General features: G+C 39.1%; 1 protein-coding gene across 10 annotated transcripts in view; it reads left to right on the forward strand.

The window, feature by feature from the left end:
- arhgap23a (Rho GTPase activating protein 23a) overlaps nt 1-17,103 on the forward strand; it is an 89,898-nt gene that overhangs the window by 48,521 nt on the left and 24,274 nt on the right. For 6 of the 10 annotated variants that reach the window (XM_015041915.1, XM_015041917.1, XM_015041919.1 and 3 more), the window contains exons 1-4: nt 2,739-3,587; nt 13,054-13,257; nt 15,441-15,465; nt 16,485-16,577. In XM_015041915.1, coding sequence (XP_014897401.1) covers nt 3,357-3,587; nt 13,054-13,257; nt 15,441-15,465; nt 16,485-16,577 — 553 coding nt within the window. In that variant the 5' untranslated portion in view covers nt 2,739-3,356. Of the gene's footprint in view, nt 1-2,737; nt 3,588-13,053; nt 13,258-15,440; nt 15,466-16,484; nt 16,578-17,103 lie in introns of those variants that run through there. The other 4 variants (XM_015041914.1, XM_015041916.1, XM_015041924.1 and 1 more) reach the window with 2 other exon arrangements.

Raw genomic sequence — 17,103 nt, forward strand, 5'->3', positions numbered from 1 at the left:
TTAGTAATCGAGGTACTCGAATCATTCGAGGAATCGTTTCAGCCCTAGTTTTACTGGAGCGTTTCGGACCGGCTGAAAGTGTTCAAGTCTTTTTTATACGTGTGAAAAGTGCATTACAAAAGTCTAGGTGACAGGAAAGCCATGAATAAGAATCTCAAGTTCCTGTTTTTCACATGACCAGAGTGAGATATTTCAAGTAACTTTGAGTAGATACTGATTGGTTAATTTGTCAAAAACAACACCCAAATTTTTTAAGTATGACTTAACAGCAGAACTCAAATGACTAATATCTGATCATATTTGAGGAACTATCCTCAACAGGTCACTGATCACTCTATCTTTTTAGAGTATATTTCAGTTTTTAAACATTTTAAAATTGCTTTATGTACCCCAATAGTTAAGAGAGTGAAAAAAAACACCTAATTCTTGAGGAAATCTTATGCAGATTAATGCCATTTGCATATTAGTGGTAGGTGGTATAATGAAATGAATGAATGATCTAGTGGGCCCCACTAGGGACCTTGTGGTACCCCATAGTTCTGACTTCTTGTGATTTATGCAGACGTTATGCTTCTGTTTCAGTTTCACAGTATGTTCTACTATTAAAAACCATTTTTATTAGCCTCATATGAGATTATATGAAAGCAAAACAAATGTCAATCTGCTGTTGGAGACATATGTAGCGATGTATTATTTTACATGTCACTCTCATGAGCGTCAGTGTAGGAAAAAATACACCTCGTAAACTTTTCCCCATTTTTTTAAACTAGGTTTTATTGGGATTTTATGTGACAAACCAACACAAATTTGAAAACTGGGCTCAAAGTCCTGGAAATAAAATCTACTGTAACCAGTTACTCAGAAGTCACCCAAGAGTCCATCTTGGAATAAAATTAGAGTTTATATTGTTCAGTATCACCATCAGGCATTGCAGTCTCTTTAACGCTGAGCTTAAATAACAACAAACTCCTAACAGTAAACTGTAAACCGATACCGAACTTTTCACAGATGTTTGGATTCCTCAGCTATCAGATTACCTCTCTTTAACTTTTCACCCCGCCGTGGAGTCTGAACCTGCTGTGTTTTCCCTTTTTGACGCCGTGCAGCATACCTAGAGGGTACAGTGAGTGTGGATGACGGACCTCTGCAGGCGAGTCGGTACTTGTCCCGCTGTGTGGCAGGTGAAACCTGTCTAACCCCGCTGTCAGCGGACGTGACAAGCGCCAGGAGGCGGGGGCGTCTGCAGCGACTCGGGCACCTGTAGGCCGCTCTCGCCCCTGTCCAGGAATCCTGGCAGTTTGCTGAGAACCATGTTTACGTTTTTCCTGACAGATTTACTGCAGCAGTGACCAGTATAGAAAAAGTACACATCAATGTTTTTCTCACGTTTTTCCTTTATTCAGTCTGATAGAATTGGTAAAATGGTACAAAAATTTGTTAATGAGATAGGAATGCTTAGGTTTCTTCAAATTGCAAAGCTTGCATGCATTTTTTTAGGAATTGGTTTTGAAGTTACATATTTGTTCAAATTTAAAAAGTTAAAACTAAAAGCTAAGACAGATAATCGGTGAATAAAAATGAGCTCCTCCACCTTCTCCCAGTGCTAACTAGGAACAACCAATCACAACCAGGAGGAGGGTCTTAGTGCTGTCAATCACTTGCATGCTCACTCTGCCCTATCCTGTGCTGCGCTACAGCTGGTTCACCACAACATAACATGCCACGAATGCTGAGGCTAGTTAGCATAGCCACTGATAAATGATTTTCCTGGAACGATTTTTATTTTTTTGTAAATATTGATACATAATAGTGTTTTTACGAAATTTCTGGACTTTGTGACGTTATGGTCAAAGATTGTAACTCTTTGTCTCACTGTTGTTTTTTTGTGTATTTGCAAACTGTTTTCTGGCTTTTGATGTTGCAGTTTGGGTAAAGCTTCTTCCTACACGAGTGACCATTCAGCTCATGTTGGTGCAGGACATTTTTTCACTGTGACGAATTACATGTATGAGCTCCAGACATCATCTTTACAAAGTGTTTGCTTTTGTTTTAAAGATTATTCACACTTTTCTTTACCAAAACCTGTTTTTTCGCCAATATTTTAGGAATTATTGACTTAAAACAAGCCTTATATCTTGCTGAAAAGTTACTTTTAAGTCAGTTTTATTATATTTCTAGTGCGATTAAGATATTTCCACTAGAAACTAGACCAGAAATACTTGGTAAGACTTTGTCTTTTTGTGCCATGCAAACTGTTTTACAACATCTTTTATGTAAACATTTGTCTTTGAAGAAAGTAATTAGCTTTATTTCTCTCATTGTGGCAGTTGGATAGTAGAAATAATTTGAGTGAACACGCTCTGCCTTTTTACAGGTGGACGTAAACATCTGGTTTCAGGTTGAGGTGCCAGTGTTTTTAAAACAGGAATGTGAGCGAGTGGGTCATGTTGACATGCAGTCGCTTTATTCTCAGCAGCTTTTGTTGCTCCTTCTTCATCCATGTTCGGCGCTATCCTCCCTCCTCTTTATTTTCCGCTCTTGACTTAAAGGAGACAAACGCAGGGGCAAATGCTTTCTTTTCTCTTTGTGCTGGAAATTGGCTTCTTTCTGGGGGGGTTTTTTCCCCCCCTGTCTGTCTCTCCTCTGAGCGGAGAGGAGGCGGAGGAGGCAGTGCCGGCTTTTGCGAAATTTAGCGTCAGGATCACAGTTTTGTCACTGCGCACACAACGCAGCACTGGCATGGATCCACCACGGAGATATCATCGTTTTCCGTTTCAGTCTTCATTCCAAATGTCTGATGCTTTTTTGGAAAGTTTCGCCGTTGTTTGCCTGCAGATGACTGTCAGACCGGTTTGGATAGAGTCAAGGAAACAAACACCAGGAAAGTAGTAACAGGAAGCAAAAGACGGGAGAAAAAGGTTTGGATGGCTGATTCTGAATAAGTGAACAGGAGATTGGGATTGACATGAGGGTGAGATGAAGTGATTAGTTTGTAAGTGGAGATACAGAGGAGAGAGAGGGCAGTGGGAGGGAGGACAGACACAGGGTCCAGCCCTCTGGGACAGCAGTTTGCAGAACATCACCGGACACCGACGTGAGAGGGACGCCGCCAGTTATTCTCTGAAACCAGACCTACCTCTGATGCCACACACACATTCCTCCATCTGCTGCCCAGAACCTCTGCCTGCTGATGATCCAACAGATCTGCTGTGGAAAATGTGGGATTAAACTTCCTGAGGCAATGGATTGGAGTCCAAGACTGTTTGAGTGAATGACTGGAAGAGGAAACTTTCACCCGAAATCCATTTCTGCGTCTGGACTCTGTCCTCGACTCGGCGCTGATAGCCGAGCGGTCCATGGTGGTGGTGAGCGATGTGGGTCTGACTGAACTCGGCGCACAGATGCCTGCCGCTATGCTCCCGTGCTCCGCGCCAGCCGGGTCGGACTGGAGCTTCCAGAACCCGGTGGGGGTGGACTGCAGCTCGCCGGAGCCGCGCTGCATTTGGGTGGCCGTTCTCCACGGAGCGGCGAGTCCAGCGCCACGCGCCGAACCGGCTTCGCCTGGCCAAAACGCACATCAGCTCAGGGTAAGGAGAGGTCAGCCAGAGACTGAGGCTGGTGTTTCCGTTTCTGTTCCATATTTATTTATTTGTTTACTAAACCATTAGGTTCAGTAAAGCTGCAACTATTCTTACTGGGTTACAACAGAGTTATATTGATATAAAAGCTTTAAATTTACCTTCAGCAACACAAAAGCAGAGAGATATTTACATTTTCCCTTTGCACAACCTATTGCAATTTTTATTTCTACTTTTTGCAAACACATTTTTACTAATTCAGCTACTTTTACTGTCATTTTTATTGTATACTGAAAAGAATACAAAACTACGGAAGAACATTAAGCCCACAAATCTGACTTTAATCTTAAAATTCTGACTTTAATTTTAAATTCTGACTTCAATTTCCTGAGAAAAGTCAGAATTTTTTTCTGTAAAAAAAAACAAAAAACACCAAATCTTACCAAGCATTTTTGTGTAGTTTCTTGTGCAAATATCTGTTTACACAGGAAATTATATAAAACTAACTTGCAAGTAAGTTTTCAGCAAGATAAAAGAGCTTGTTTTAAGTCAGTAATACCTCAATATTTATAAAAATCCTGGCAGATTATGTCACTTATAACAAGATATTTTCCCCAAGTTACAAGTGAAAGCGGAACCCATATCTTTTTTCATCAATATTGAGGAATCTTCAACTTAAACAAACTCTTTTATCTTTTAAGTTGGTCTTGTCTTATTTCAAGTGTACTAAGATATGTTAACTTGAAACTAGATTAAAGATATTTGGTAAGATTTGATGTTTTTGTCTGTTTGTTTGATGGTGAAGACCTCTCCATCTCCCCTCACTATCTTTTCCAAGGTCCTAAAGCCTGACATGTTGCAGCCGAAGCGTCGCCAGACCTATTTTTCAAATCCACCGGATAACTAACGTGAAATGTTCCTTCATCCTTCATCTTAACCCTCAAGTTGTTTGTTTTTAGCGTTAAAATAAGCAAGTGTCATCCGGTTGCTTGTAACCAGAAACAGTGTAGGAGGTATTTTGTTTTTATCCATCAGAATTAGCTTTGCAGACTCCGAGAGGAGCTGTGTATTCTTTGGAAACCGCTGCATGCGGTTTGTCAGTTGTGCATGTCAGCAGCGTTGCAGTAACTTCATTGTTTGGAGTCATTTAAGCGCTCAGCTGCTGACAGGTTCCTTAACCTCTCAGCGTTACCTGCCAGAGCGACGTCATACCTCGCTGCTTTAAGGCTTAAAACTCTTCACCGCTTCAATATTTGCAGCAAACAAAAAGTGCACACTTTTCCTTCTTTTCATGTTTATTTTTTCTTGACTTTTTGAATTGTGTTTGAGTGTAGATTTCCAAGATTTAAATTGGTTTTAAAGATAGGTGGTAATCAGTCTTCCTATCATCAAGAGTTTATGTGTGTGATTCTTCTTCTAATTAGCATCTAAAGAATGATGAAGGGAGAGCTTAAGTGCCACTTTTGGTTGCTTTTTGTCATAAAAGGAGCAAGATGTGCCAAGATATTCCAAAAATTTGGGGTGTTTACATCACTATTTTATCTCATTGTCACATTATTTTTTATTTGGAATATTCTTCCGCTTTTCTACCTATTTTCATTTTTTTTCTGTGTTACCATCCCCCGCATCCTTGACTGTTAAGAACTGCCACAATCAGGAATGTGAGCGTGGGGGCAGGAGACAAACACTCACTGTATACGATGTTTGTTCTCCCGGATAAACAAGAAACGCGTTTCGTTTTCTCTGAAGGCTAAAAAGAAACACAATCTCCGTCTCCGTCTGCTGCAGATGCCGTTAAAGTTAACAGGTTCTGCGTAAGTCTGGAATTTCATGTTTATAATATCGCTAAGATGCCTATGATGTGCGAACGGCAGAAAAATACTCGAGTTGCTTGGTTTGAGGTCAGTGTAATAAAAACAGAAGTAAAATTGTGGAAAGAAAAACAACCCACAAGTTTAATTATAATAAACCTGATCTGGAATTAAGTTTTATGGAATGGAGTCGGGTCATTTCATGCAAGGCTAAAAAAAGGCTTATAGGCTCATGTTGGAGACGGATTGTGGTAATTTATTTTTTTTTTTTTACAATGGGGTGGAAAAAATCTCAACTCATCTTTCATTTCTTTATATTTTCAGCGAGCAGCGGTTTTGTCAGGAATAGTTTCAGTCCTTCTTTAAGGTCAAACGGAGAGAATATCAGCATTTATACAGATTTCAGTTCAGTGCTGAATAATCTTGTTTAAGTTTTAAGGATTTTAAACAGACTAAATTGTTGAAAAGACGAAACATTGCCCTTTAATTTAACAGTGTATAATAGCTGATTCATTTGCCATTTAAGACATGTTTTTTTGCTTGCACTAAAGTGTTTGTGCGCCCGCTGTGGTGTGCTGCTCTGGGCAGAAAGCCATATAGTTAGTGTCAAAAACTGTTTTAATACCACTAAAATAAATTTTGTAGGTTTTCTTGAGATTTTCTGTCAAACTTTGGGTGCTTTTCTTCTACTTCTGTAAGATTTTTTTGGTTTTGCTTGGTCAATCAAAACTCACTTTAATATTTTGACAGGAATATTAATTGGAAGTAGATTATTCTTGGTCTTCCTTATACAACTTCCCCCATTTTCCCTCCTTTTTACACACAATTTATCAAAAAAAAAATTTTTAATGCAGAAACTGTAAGTACAAAAAACCTGACTGATATCCAAACTTTTTTCTCTTTTTTTTGAACGAACATGTTTGACTTAAAACAAAAGCAAACAAAGATTTTGCAGCTGTGTTTTTTTCCTCCTGACCAGAGGAAAAAGTCCCCTGGCCGCATTTAAACCTGCGTCATGCACCATGTGTGTGTCTGCCCACTGTCCAACCAACCTATTCTAAATCTGCAACTCTCCTTGGGAACACTTATACTTTTAGGTTTCTTTCAAAATACCCAAGGCTGAGATGCATCAGTTGAACAACAGGAAAGCTGCATGAAAACCCTGTTCAACTGATGTTGCGTCATCACCTGCCAGCCTGGTTGGACAGTCAACTGGGTTAAACTAGTTTTTGAACACATATTGACACACGGGCACGTTGAGAAGGATATCTTGACTCCTCCACTGCTTCTGGTGCAGTCATGGATCAGCTTGTCGGGACGTAGGATGCATCTGGACGTGCAGAGGTGGAGGAGTTCTCCCTCTGTGTGGCCGGTAAATCGTGATGCTGCCATCTGCGTCTTTCTGCTCTGGATTAGCGGCTCGTCAGCAGATACAGCGGCCTGTTAAAGCTCCACTTTTCAAACAGGTTGCAGCTCTCAGCTGTTTAAAAGAGCATTATTGTTCTGTTCTGCCGGGGTTTCAGCGGGACAGCTGCCGCCTGCCGCTCCCGATGACTGTAAATTCAGCTTTTTGATACGAACGTGTACCAGAAAAGCCTATTACGCGTATAAAACCATTTGTTTCTGGAGTTTAGGAAGATTATGGATCATTCTTATCACTTTCAGCAATTTTAAAGTTTAGAATCTGCGCTGAGTTGGTGGAAATAAAACAATTTATGCTTTTCTTATTGTATTTTTAGGTCATAATCTGTCATTTCAGGCTTTGTAATTGGTGTCAGGAGCAGAAACAACCGCAGGGTTTCCTCCGGCTGCTGCTGTTGTCTGTACCAACAAAACTAAACTTGTGTGTGGCAATACAGGTTACGCTGCATGTTGGGTTGTTTTCCATTGTAGTGTGTTTTCGTGATGACATCATCGCATGTGAATGGGATTCCACAGAGATGTGTGCTAAGAAACATTCCGATGTTTTTTGTTGTAGTAACTGGTATGAGAGGGAAATGGGTTTTTGTTTATATAGCGCTCATAAAAAAACATGCCAATGTGGTTTTTGACAAAAAGTTCATGTTTTTAGGTGTCTGGAAAATGAATTAGCAGGCACTGCCCCTCAACTAGCAACCCCAGCAAAGCTTAGCCTGTTACCTAGCAACCCCAGTGAAGCCCAGCCCGTTACCTAGCAACCCACGCTGATCTCTAGCACGTTTGGTCAGCTGGTGTTTTTGCAGGAAAAGACTAGTACTTTGTCGTTGACTTACCATCCAGAAACCTCTGGCTGCATTCTTATTGGTTATGCAGGAGGCTCCACTTCTGCTTTTCAAAGACATACGGTTGTTTAATTATGCATCTCTTTGCAGCCATTTTTACCTGCAAGTACAAGCGTTGACTTGGGGTGGGGGAGGCGTGGCCAGCAGCAGCAGCAGCACCTAATTTAGGTTTAAAGTGACAAGAGGCCCTAAATGTCAATGTGTAAGATTCTCAGAGAAGAAACTTCTCTTCTCAGATTTTCTTCTCTCTGAGTTAGATTTCAACTCAGAGAGAAGAAAGTGTTATATTTCTTTTTCACTGTTTCCCTCAAGTCTGTTTGAGAAGCCAAGATTAGCCTGAAAAAAACCCTTAAAAAAAACTCCATGGACATTCTTCGTTAAACACAATGTCCTTTCCTGGAGGAGCCCGACCGTGTCGGCGTGTCTGAGTGGATTTTTTTTAAAACCACAAGGTGAGAGGTGACAGGAGAGGTGTTTATCCGGCTGAGGGAGGAGGGCGGGTGGAAAGGTCAGCTGCAGACTCGATTATCCGAGAAGGAACACGCAGCCCACACCGTCCAGAGCAGCCGAGTGGGATTCGGTCCAGACCCGCTCAGACCCCTTGTGTTTTGGGTAATCACAGGGTTTTGGTATTCCCAGCGCCGGGAGGGGCCATGTGGTCGAAACTAGCGTGCTGGAGCCTGTCCCTCTGCTGAAGCGCGATACTCCTCCTCTTCCTCATCCTCACTCACTCTCTCCCTGTGACATGTCGGCGTGTGTTTTGACTCGTCCAAACCAGAAACCGCTCCTTCTGAGGAATTCGGTTCGATTCTTCCCCTGCTGTTGTTTCGTTTTCCCTTTTGTCGCTTTGATTCGATCGCTCCTTCCGCTCGCACTTGTTCGCGTCTCTCTGCATTCCTCTAAGAGAAAATAGCAGGCCTCACGTTCCATTGTTTAGACTGCCAGGCTTGAAATACTCCAGATTTATGGAAGTCGAATTCGGAAATATGCAGACATTTATGTGTTCTCCAACACAAATCTGCAAACAAATCTTTTCCTGTATTTATCTTTTTCGTCAATGGAACTTAAAAGTAGAGGGGAAAGAAATTGTGCCGCGAAAGATTTCCACTGCATGAACTCTCATGTTGAGCGGGAGGAAGAGGAGGTTGAGGGGAGGAGGAGAGGAAGGAAGGAGGAAGAAAGAGGAGTGAAGGAATGGGAAGTACCTTAACGATGAAGAGTATTTATAGGAGCTCCTGGTTGTTCCACTTCCTGTCTCAAGCCAGACACTTCCTGTTGTTGTGTGGCAATACACAAACCTGCCACATATGTGTGTTTTAGCTGATGGCTTTAGCATTTATAGGAAGTAGAAAGTGGTTGTAAGGGTCATTGTCTTTCTAACAATAAAAAAATGAATAAAAATGTTCACATTACAAACAAAATAGTGGCATTAATGCTTAACTTCTGTAACCATTACAAATTAGAGTTGATTTAGCATTCGCTTTGATTAAACATAAAAACTTAATCCTAGAGTTGCATGAATAAAGTATCGTTGATTTTAATGTCTTTTTCTTTTTTTTAAACAAAATGAAAACTTTCAATCAAGCATTTTAAAAAAGGGAGAAAATGCAAATTCTGGAGATAATAAAAATATAATCATAACACTAAGAATCCATCTGTAAAAATAGAAAATAAAATCTGTTGTAGCTTTAGTGTCATTTAGTTGTGCTAGACAGATTTTTTCTGTTTTTGCATGTTTTTTTTCTTCACAGTTAAAAGACAAATTACTATATTGGATAAAAATAACCTGAGTAAACACAAAACTATGTTTTCAAGTAATTATTTTATTTAAGACCAGTATCGCTGGAAAAAATGCAGCTTCCTCTTATTAACTCATAAATTACCTGTGATAAACCAGAAGCCAGAAATTAATTCAAAACTGTAAAAAACACTGCATACATTTAACATGTCTGTAAATATGTTCTACCAGTTTTAGCTTCATCTGGTTCAAATACTGTAAAATTTCTCCTATGAGAATCCAATTATTAATCGATTTATCCAAAAATAATCAACAGATCAGCCTTACTGATGTCAAGCCGATATTTTTACATGGTTAAATAATCAGGTGTACACTAAAGGAATGCTATATTATTTATTACATTTCAGGCAATACATTTTTTTATTTTATTGTTAAGAAATTTGAATTATTTGTTCATTTGCATATTTTAATGTATACTCTATAGAAAGGCTTACGTGATTAAATGAAAAATTGGCAGAATGTGCTACTTCTTATACGATTGTCAAAATAATCGATTGAATTACTAAAAGAAATAGAAAACATTGAGAGTTCAAAGGCGAACGCAACTGATATTCATTTTTAAAAAAAACACACCCTGATCAAACCCAAAGTTTTTGATAAAAAGTTTTGTGAACTTTGTGGAGGGTTAAAAAAAAGAAAACCGTAACTGTCAGGTGTTTTGATGGTGGAGGACTTTCTACATGAAAACTCTGGTAGAAAATCCTGAATGTCCGGCTACTTCTAAGCTCTAACACAATTGGATTATGCAGCAGGACAACTATCCAGAGCTCACGAGCCAATAACTGTGGAGTGGAGGAGGATGAGGAGCTGCAGATCGAATGCATCTTAATTTGGCTGCATGGAGCGAAGAACATACCTTTCCATATCAAGGCACATCAGTAATCATAGATGTTTGTGAAACGAGGTGCTACTTACTCGCTGCTGATTTGTAGCTTGGTGGGATTTAAAAAGTTTAAAATATCCACCTTGTTCTTTTGATCTTGTGATTTCAGAGCCTGTAAGTTTGAAGCCGATGAAAGTCGGTGTTGTCTTTAAATTACTTGGATGAAAGAAAATAAACTGTTTGCAGAGAGATGATACACGTTTAACTGTAATTGTAGCAGGTATTTTAGAAGAACATAGAAGAGTTTTTTATTTGTGTCCGCTTGTCTTTCAAAGCCATAATTGGCCGTGTTTATAGTTTTGTTTTTAAAATGAAGAAATGACTAACAAAAAGTGCTTAATTTGCTCTATATGGTCACAGATGCAAAGCTCAATAAGGGATAAAGTTTGGATGTTCTCCTTGTACGCGGCATTGGTTCTGTCCAGGTATTTTCTCACCTGCATCGGCTTTCGGTGTGATTGTATGCATGCATAATTATCTGTCATCATCCTGTGACGAACTGGAAACCAGATCAGGCTGTTAGCCGCATCTATGGGCTTCATGAACGTTCTCAGCGCTGTGGGTATTGGAAGAACGAGCCAACATGAGTCAGTTTTCTTAAGAATATCCAGTAGAACTGAAATGATTTATTGTGACGAATCAATTATTGAAATAATTGTCAACTAATGTAGTGATTGATTAATCGTTAATTGGAAAAGATTCAAAAGATGTCCATTTGCTGAAAACAAGCATATCAAGAGCAGTAATTAGGCCAAATCTGTATAAAATATATACACATTTTACATTTATGATAAAAAACTCATTTTTTTCCATAAATATGTTTTAGCTAAAACTTCAAATATAATTTTAGCTTCACCTGCTTCAAATTCACAATTTCATTGCATTTTAAGCAATTAAAAGCTTTTCTGATTTAAAAAAGGAATTTAATAGTTTTGTTTGTTTGTTTTTTGCATATTTTAATGAATTTCTAATATTGTATAAGAGTGGTTAAGTGGTTAAATTAAAAATCTGTAGAATGTGGCATTTTTTTATCCAATTAGTTGATTAACTGTCAACATAATCAATAGAATAATCAATTAGAGTCGCTACTAAGCAGTCTTCAGTCTTTGCAATGTGTCCATTATTGAACACTTTTTGTTGTTTTGAGGTTTGCAATCTTGCAAAGGACCAGAAAAAATAAAAAAAATGAACCAGTGAAGTTGAAACTGGACACATTTATTGCTCCAGGACAGTATTATGTAGTAACTACATGCAACAGCTTCTCAAACTTTTGCTTTAATTTTTAAAGCAAAAGTTGCTGGAAATTTAAGTCGCAGCACAGCAGATCCGACCTTTGACCTCGGGTATACCCATCCCCTCTCTCCCTGTTTGGTCAGGTGATTGTGTTTGACTGACAGATGTGGGTCTTCAGGGCAGCATGAGGGTGAGACTTCTCACATGTGGCTGTGAGCTGAGCTCACTCTGCTTATTTACTCAGCAGGAGGAATGAAATATTTGGAAAGTGGGTGGAAATCTTCCTTCAGTGGCCACTCCACACCTGGAAAAGTTTGGACCTGTTGTCCTCAAACCAATGTCAAAGCAATCTAAAAAGGAATCCCGGATTCCTGACATGGCTCTGTGCAGCCTGGAGGGCTTCCTGATTGCGGCGCTCCTTCTAAATTATGTTTATGGTCTATTGTTCTCGGGTTGGTTGGCATGCGGGATTGACCGGAACATGAAACGCATTCAGGAGCTCATGAGGAAGCTGCTAATGTAAAATCCAGCAGCTGGGGGTTAATGTCACAGGGTGCAGAGTCACCTTGTGCTTCCTAGAGAAACCAGAAGATGTGTTGCATCTGGAAAACTGGAATGCTTGTGCTAATAATGGAAACAAATGTATGGAGGATTTACGTGCCGTTTCCTGTGTTTGATTTGACATTCGTGCTTTGATCTACTAATTACTGCAGTTTTTCCTCTGAACAAATCCAGGGCTGTAGCTACGTTTCTCACAAATGTGCACAAAGCTTTAATATTTCACTAATACTGAAAGCATAAATGACACATGCAATTAAAACCTGAATAAGTTTGTTCATGTGATAAGACACAGGTCAATTCTTGCTGGTCAAGAAGACTAAAAATAATACAAAAAAAATGATAAAAGATAAATTAGAAATATTATATTGATTAAAAAAAATCTTTTTCATACTTCAAATTTCTCTGAAAGTGAAGTGTTATCTAAAATGCAATGTTTAGTAATGCCTCACATTAAGTTTGCTTTTTACATTTTAAAAGTTAATGTCTATTTTTGCACTTAAAAATAGTTTTAAAAAAATCATACTTCAAACTTTAGACTGAAAATGACGTTCGAAACCTAATAAAACATTTTCTTATTTAAAAAAGGAACTTAATTGTTTATTGGCATTTTCACTTCATGGATTTTGTTGCTAGCTGAAGTAGCTGCTAGAGAATGGGGAAATTATTATTTAATCAATAGATTACTCTGTAATTGTTTACAAATATTTTAGTAATTTTAATGTTGTAAATAACAGTACAAAATGTTGGCAAATAGCATTTTATTTTGCAATTAGGTAAATTCTGTCTTACTAATTTTGTAAGTTCTTCAGATACATTAAAAAAGTGAAATAAATAGCATTTTTGCTCAATTTATTAGCATCTATGCTAATAAATAGCATATTAGCATCGCATAGTTTTTGTTCACCTGTTCCTGTTTGTGTGTTTACAGGCTAAGGGGCGGAGGGATGGTCACTCCTCAACAGGTGACAACCCTCGGCCGCCGATGGCGTCCCGGCCGGGAAGGGAGGGGGTCGGCGTGGGCTGGAAGGGTCCCCGGACGCTGGTCCTCCATAAGAACTCCCAGGGTTTTGGTTTCACGTTACGCCACTTCATCGTTTACCCTCCAGAGTCTGCTCTGCACACCAACCTCAGGGTGAGACCTGTTGGTGTCATTATTTAATACCGAAGCATTTGAGATTTAAAGCAGATCCACTTGTAGTCGAATAAAACAAACGCTGGAAGAACTAATTAGGCAAATTCCAGCAGCTGAAGGGCTTTGAATGGGAATATGATTAAATTAAGCTACTCAGATTTTCATCCTTCTTGCAATATGGAAGATCCCTCCAGATTTTACTCCTGTTTATTTCTGTTTTTTTTTTTTTTCATTCTCTGTGAAGCTTTTCCTGTTTCTTTTTTTCTGGGCTGGGGGTGAGCCTTTGTGTGAGCAAAGTGGTTATTTGGCTCTTTGAGGTGCGGGCACAAACGTCTCCAGATGTGAAATTGAGGGATGTGGAGGCTGGGGTGGGGTGAGCCAGCTGAAACAAGACGTCTATTATTTTTCCTCCACCCCACCAGCCACCAGCTGCAGAAAACAGGAGCCCAGACTCAATGGGTTCTGTTGTTGCAGCCTGGTACCACTCACTGTCTGTCAGGACGTACCAGGTTGGCCCGAGACAATGGGCCCACTGCTGGCCTTTGACCCTGGTTCTGTCCTCCTGTCCCCTGCTTCAATGGACACCAAGGTCACATAGTGTTTTGGGGCAATCAGACTCACAGAGACGCCTTATTCTTATGGAGAAATTGTTTGGCCATATCCCAAATTACCCACATAAAATCCAGTTAGGCTCAGGATAAGTGTTACTCAGTTGGGCTCTAATGTCTTTCTAATACTATAAGTTGTCAAGGGTCAAGATGCATTGGAAATGGGAAACTCGTGGTATTTTAAACTACAGTTTTTGATCTACATCATTTCTAAATAAAGACACAAAAAAGAATACAGCTTTAGAGCATAGTTACACTCTTCACATCAAAAACAATCTCCTGAATGAAGCAGTCTGAATACCTTCATGCTAATATCTTAAACATTTAATCAGTAAAAACAAAATTGTTCTTATAAATGAAAGATTTTCTTCCACAATGAGATAAAAGACCATTGTTTATGAGTTTATTTTATTGCAAATGAAGAACATGCCTTAAAGATATAAAAGCTCAGGTTTTTGTTGTTTACATTTTGACAAAACTAGCATCTCGTTTGCACTTAAAGCACAAACATATTTAATTCAGCATTAATTCAAAATGCTTAAAATATATTTTTTAGATCAGAATATATCCCTTCAACCAGCGACTTAGATAAACTACTCTGCACATTTCTTACATCCAGGCTGAAGAAGTTTTGTTCATCCAACAAATCGGGTTGCAAATCCAGACTTCCCTCTTCACCTGTCAAGAACTTACACATAAAAAAAATCCAGAGAACAATGTCCCTTTGTCTTTTAATGACGAGCCTTTGTGTAAAACCTGCAATAAATTATTTAATAGGAACAGATCCATTATTTGCAGGCTACAGGTATGTAAAATTTTCAGCCCAGCAGCAGCTCTTTAAGAGCACCACATGCACTCTAAGACACCTCCTGCTGTTTCCAGTTTGGTTTCGGATGAGGTCAAATTGGGACTGGTCCATCCGTGCGTGTCCCCGGCTCCCAGTTCTATTCTGGGTTCGGCTGCTGTCCTTTCTCTGTCTCTAAACCCCACTGCATTGTCTCCCGAGCCTGGAATGAGCCCACTCAGCGCAGCATAATGCCAGGCAGCAGTCAGCCCACCGTGTTTCCAACTCCAAACTGCCCACTCAGCTCAGTAAAGTGTGTGTGTGTGTGTGTGTGTGATCTGATCTACCTATCTTATCTCCACTCTGTGTGTGTGTGTGTTTGCTGCAGTGCATGATGTCACGTTTACCTCCAGTCTGTCAAACCTGAAAGTCGATTTCTGCATATGATCGGGCTTCAAAAGCTCATTAAAAACAAACACGTTCTTCCCAGGAGGTTTGATTTCAGCTGTCAGGAAACTCATGTTTAATTAATACCAGCTATGACGACATGACGTTCTCTTCCAGTGTTACAAATGTAGAACATGTCAGGAAATGTTTCAGCTGCATAGGGGTGAGTAGTTTTCCTGCGTGATGTAAGCCTTGGATCACCACTTGGTAAAATTCCTGCTCATGACGACTGCAACAGCAGCAGCGCTACACAGGATCCTGCTAATGTTCGCCAACATTTCTCATGTTGTGCTGCCAGTTTTCTTTCTTGACATTTGTTTTCTGTCTCCTCCTGTCGTCTGTAGGATGAGGAGAACGGCAACGGGAAGGGTGAGTTGTTTCCCCGTCATTCGGACATCAGTTAAACGCAGCACAGTCAAACAGAGATGATGCAATGAGGCGGGACTCCTTCAGTCTCCTCACAGACCTCTGGTTTTCTGGTTTCTCTGCGCCACCTGCAGGATTGTATGCAACACTGCACTTGCACTTGTTGACCATAGACTGCAGATATATTCAGATTTTTTTTTAATTGCAAAAACTACTGTTTTTTGTAATCATAAATTTATAAATTTATTTACATAATTTACAATTATTTTTCATCAAAAATGCTAAGTGTATTTATTTGTTTAAAAATGCACCAGCATTATTGTGTGTTTTGTTATTTTTTAAATATATATATTGCCTGTTTTGTGTTTAAATATATATGGTTGTTTAATGCTCAGTTGTAACAAATTTACTTTTACGTTTGACTCTAATATTTTTTTCCAACTACTCCTGTTCATTTGAAACTTTTGTTCATATCAACATGTGACATGTTTATTTAAAACTGTAAATAAATGAAATAATAAATTAATTAATCACTTTTATTAATATTATTTAGATAGATATATATTCTGAAAATATGTCCATTTATTTTAGAAATAAAGTGGTTTTGCCTTATCATGCCTCTTCATGTCAGGATTTAAAATTAAAACTGTCAGTTCTTTGGGCTTCCAACTGAATTATTAATATTTATATAGCACACCCCAGCTTTTAAGTCGCTTTGTGAAAAACAAACAAGGAAATGTACTTCACCAACTTAAATGAAAACAGTTCAGTCTGTAATAACATGCAGCAGGTCAGCTGACTTGTGCTGGATTTATCTTGTGTGTTATATTTGCATAGATGGATGGGAACAGATACTTCATCAGAACACGGAAACTTTCCAAAGGGATTTTTTTTCTAGCTGTAAGCTCCCCACATGTCATTTCCAACAGGTTCCCTAAATGAATGAAATCCTCAGGAAAACGTGTCACCGTTTACTGTTTAACAAGTGCAGCCCCTAATCTTGAGTTTTATTCGCGATGCAGGGTTTCAGAAAGAGCGACTGGAGCCGATGGACACCATATTTGTGAAGAATGTGAGAGAAAAGGGTCCGGCCCACAAGGCGGGTTTGTGCACAGGTAAAAGGGACCAGCCTCCACATTTAGCCTTGAAATGTGTTGACGTGTGCAGTTTACCGTAATGTTGCATCCGAACTGTGAAGAAGTTAGACGAAAGCTTGACGAAAACAAGATTTATTTTAACTGATGCAATGAAAATGACAGAGCTGTTAAAGTTTTTTCTTGCTGCCTCAGCAGAGTAGCAGTCCCATCTGTGCACGTTTCCAGTCACATGCTACTTACTCAAACTTATGCAAACACACACACACACACACAATAAAAACACTGTATGCATTTCAATTTGCACAAACTCCTCTTCAATTTTTCCCCAGTTGCTGACCTGATTTCCAGCTTCTGCTGATGAAACTGCAGATTAATTTATTTTTATTGATTTGCTTTTTTAGTGGCATTTAAAAAGAGGAACATGTTAACATTGTATATGTATTTACACCTCTCTGTCCTCTGAGTCTAAGTAAAGATCATCAGCTGAATGTTTTGCCTGCATGAATCTGTTTCTGTTGAAGTTAAACACAGAAATACAACATTT

The sequence above is a fragment of the Poecilia latipinna genome, unplaced genomic scaffold, assembly GCF_001443285.1.
Source record: "Poecilia latipinna isolate Pla-1442-1.1 unplaced genomic scaffold, P_latipinna-1.0 Scaffold573, whole genome shotgun sequence".
NCBI lineage: Eukaryota > Metazoa > Chordata > Actinopteri > Cyprinodontiformes > Poeciliidae > Poecilia > Poecilia latipinna.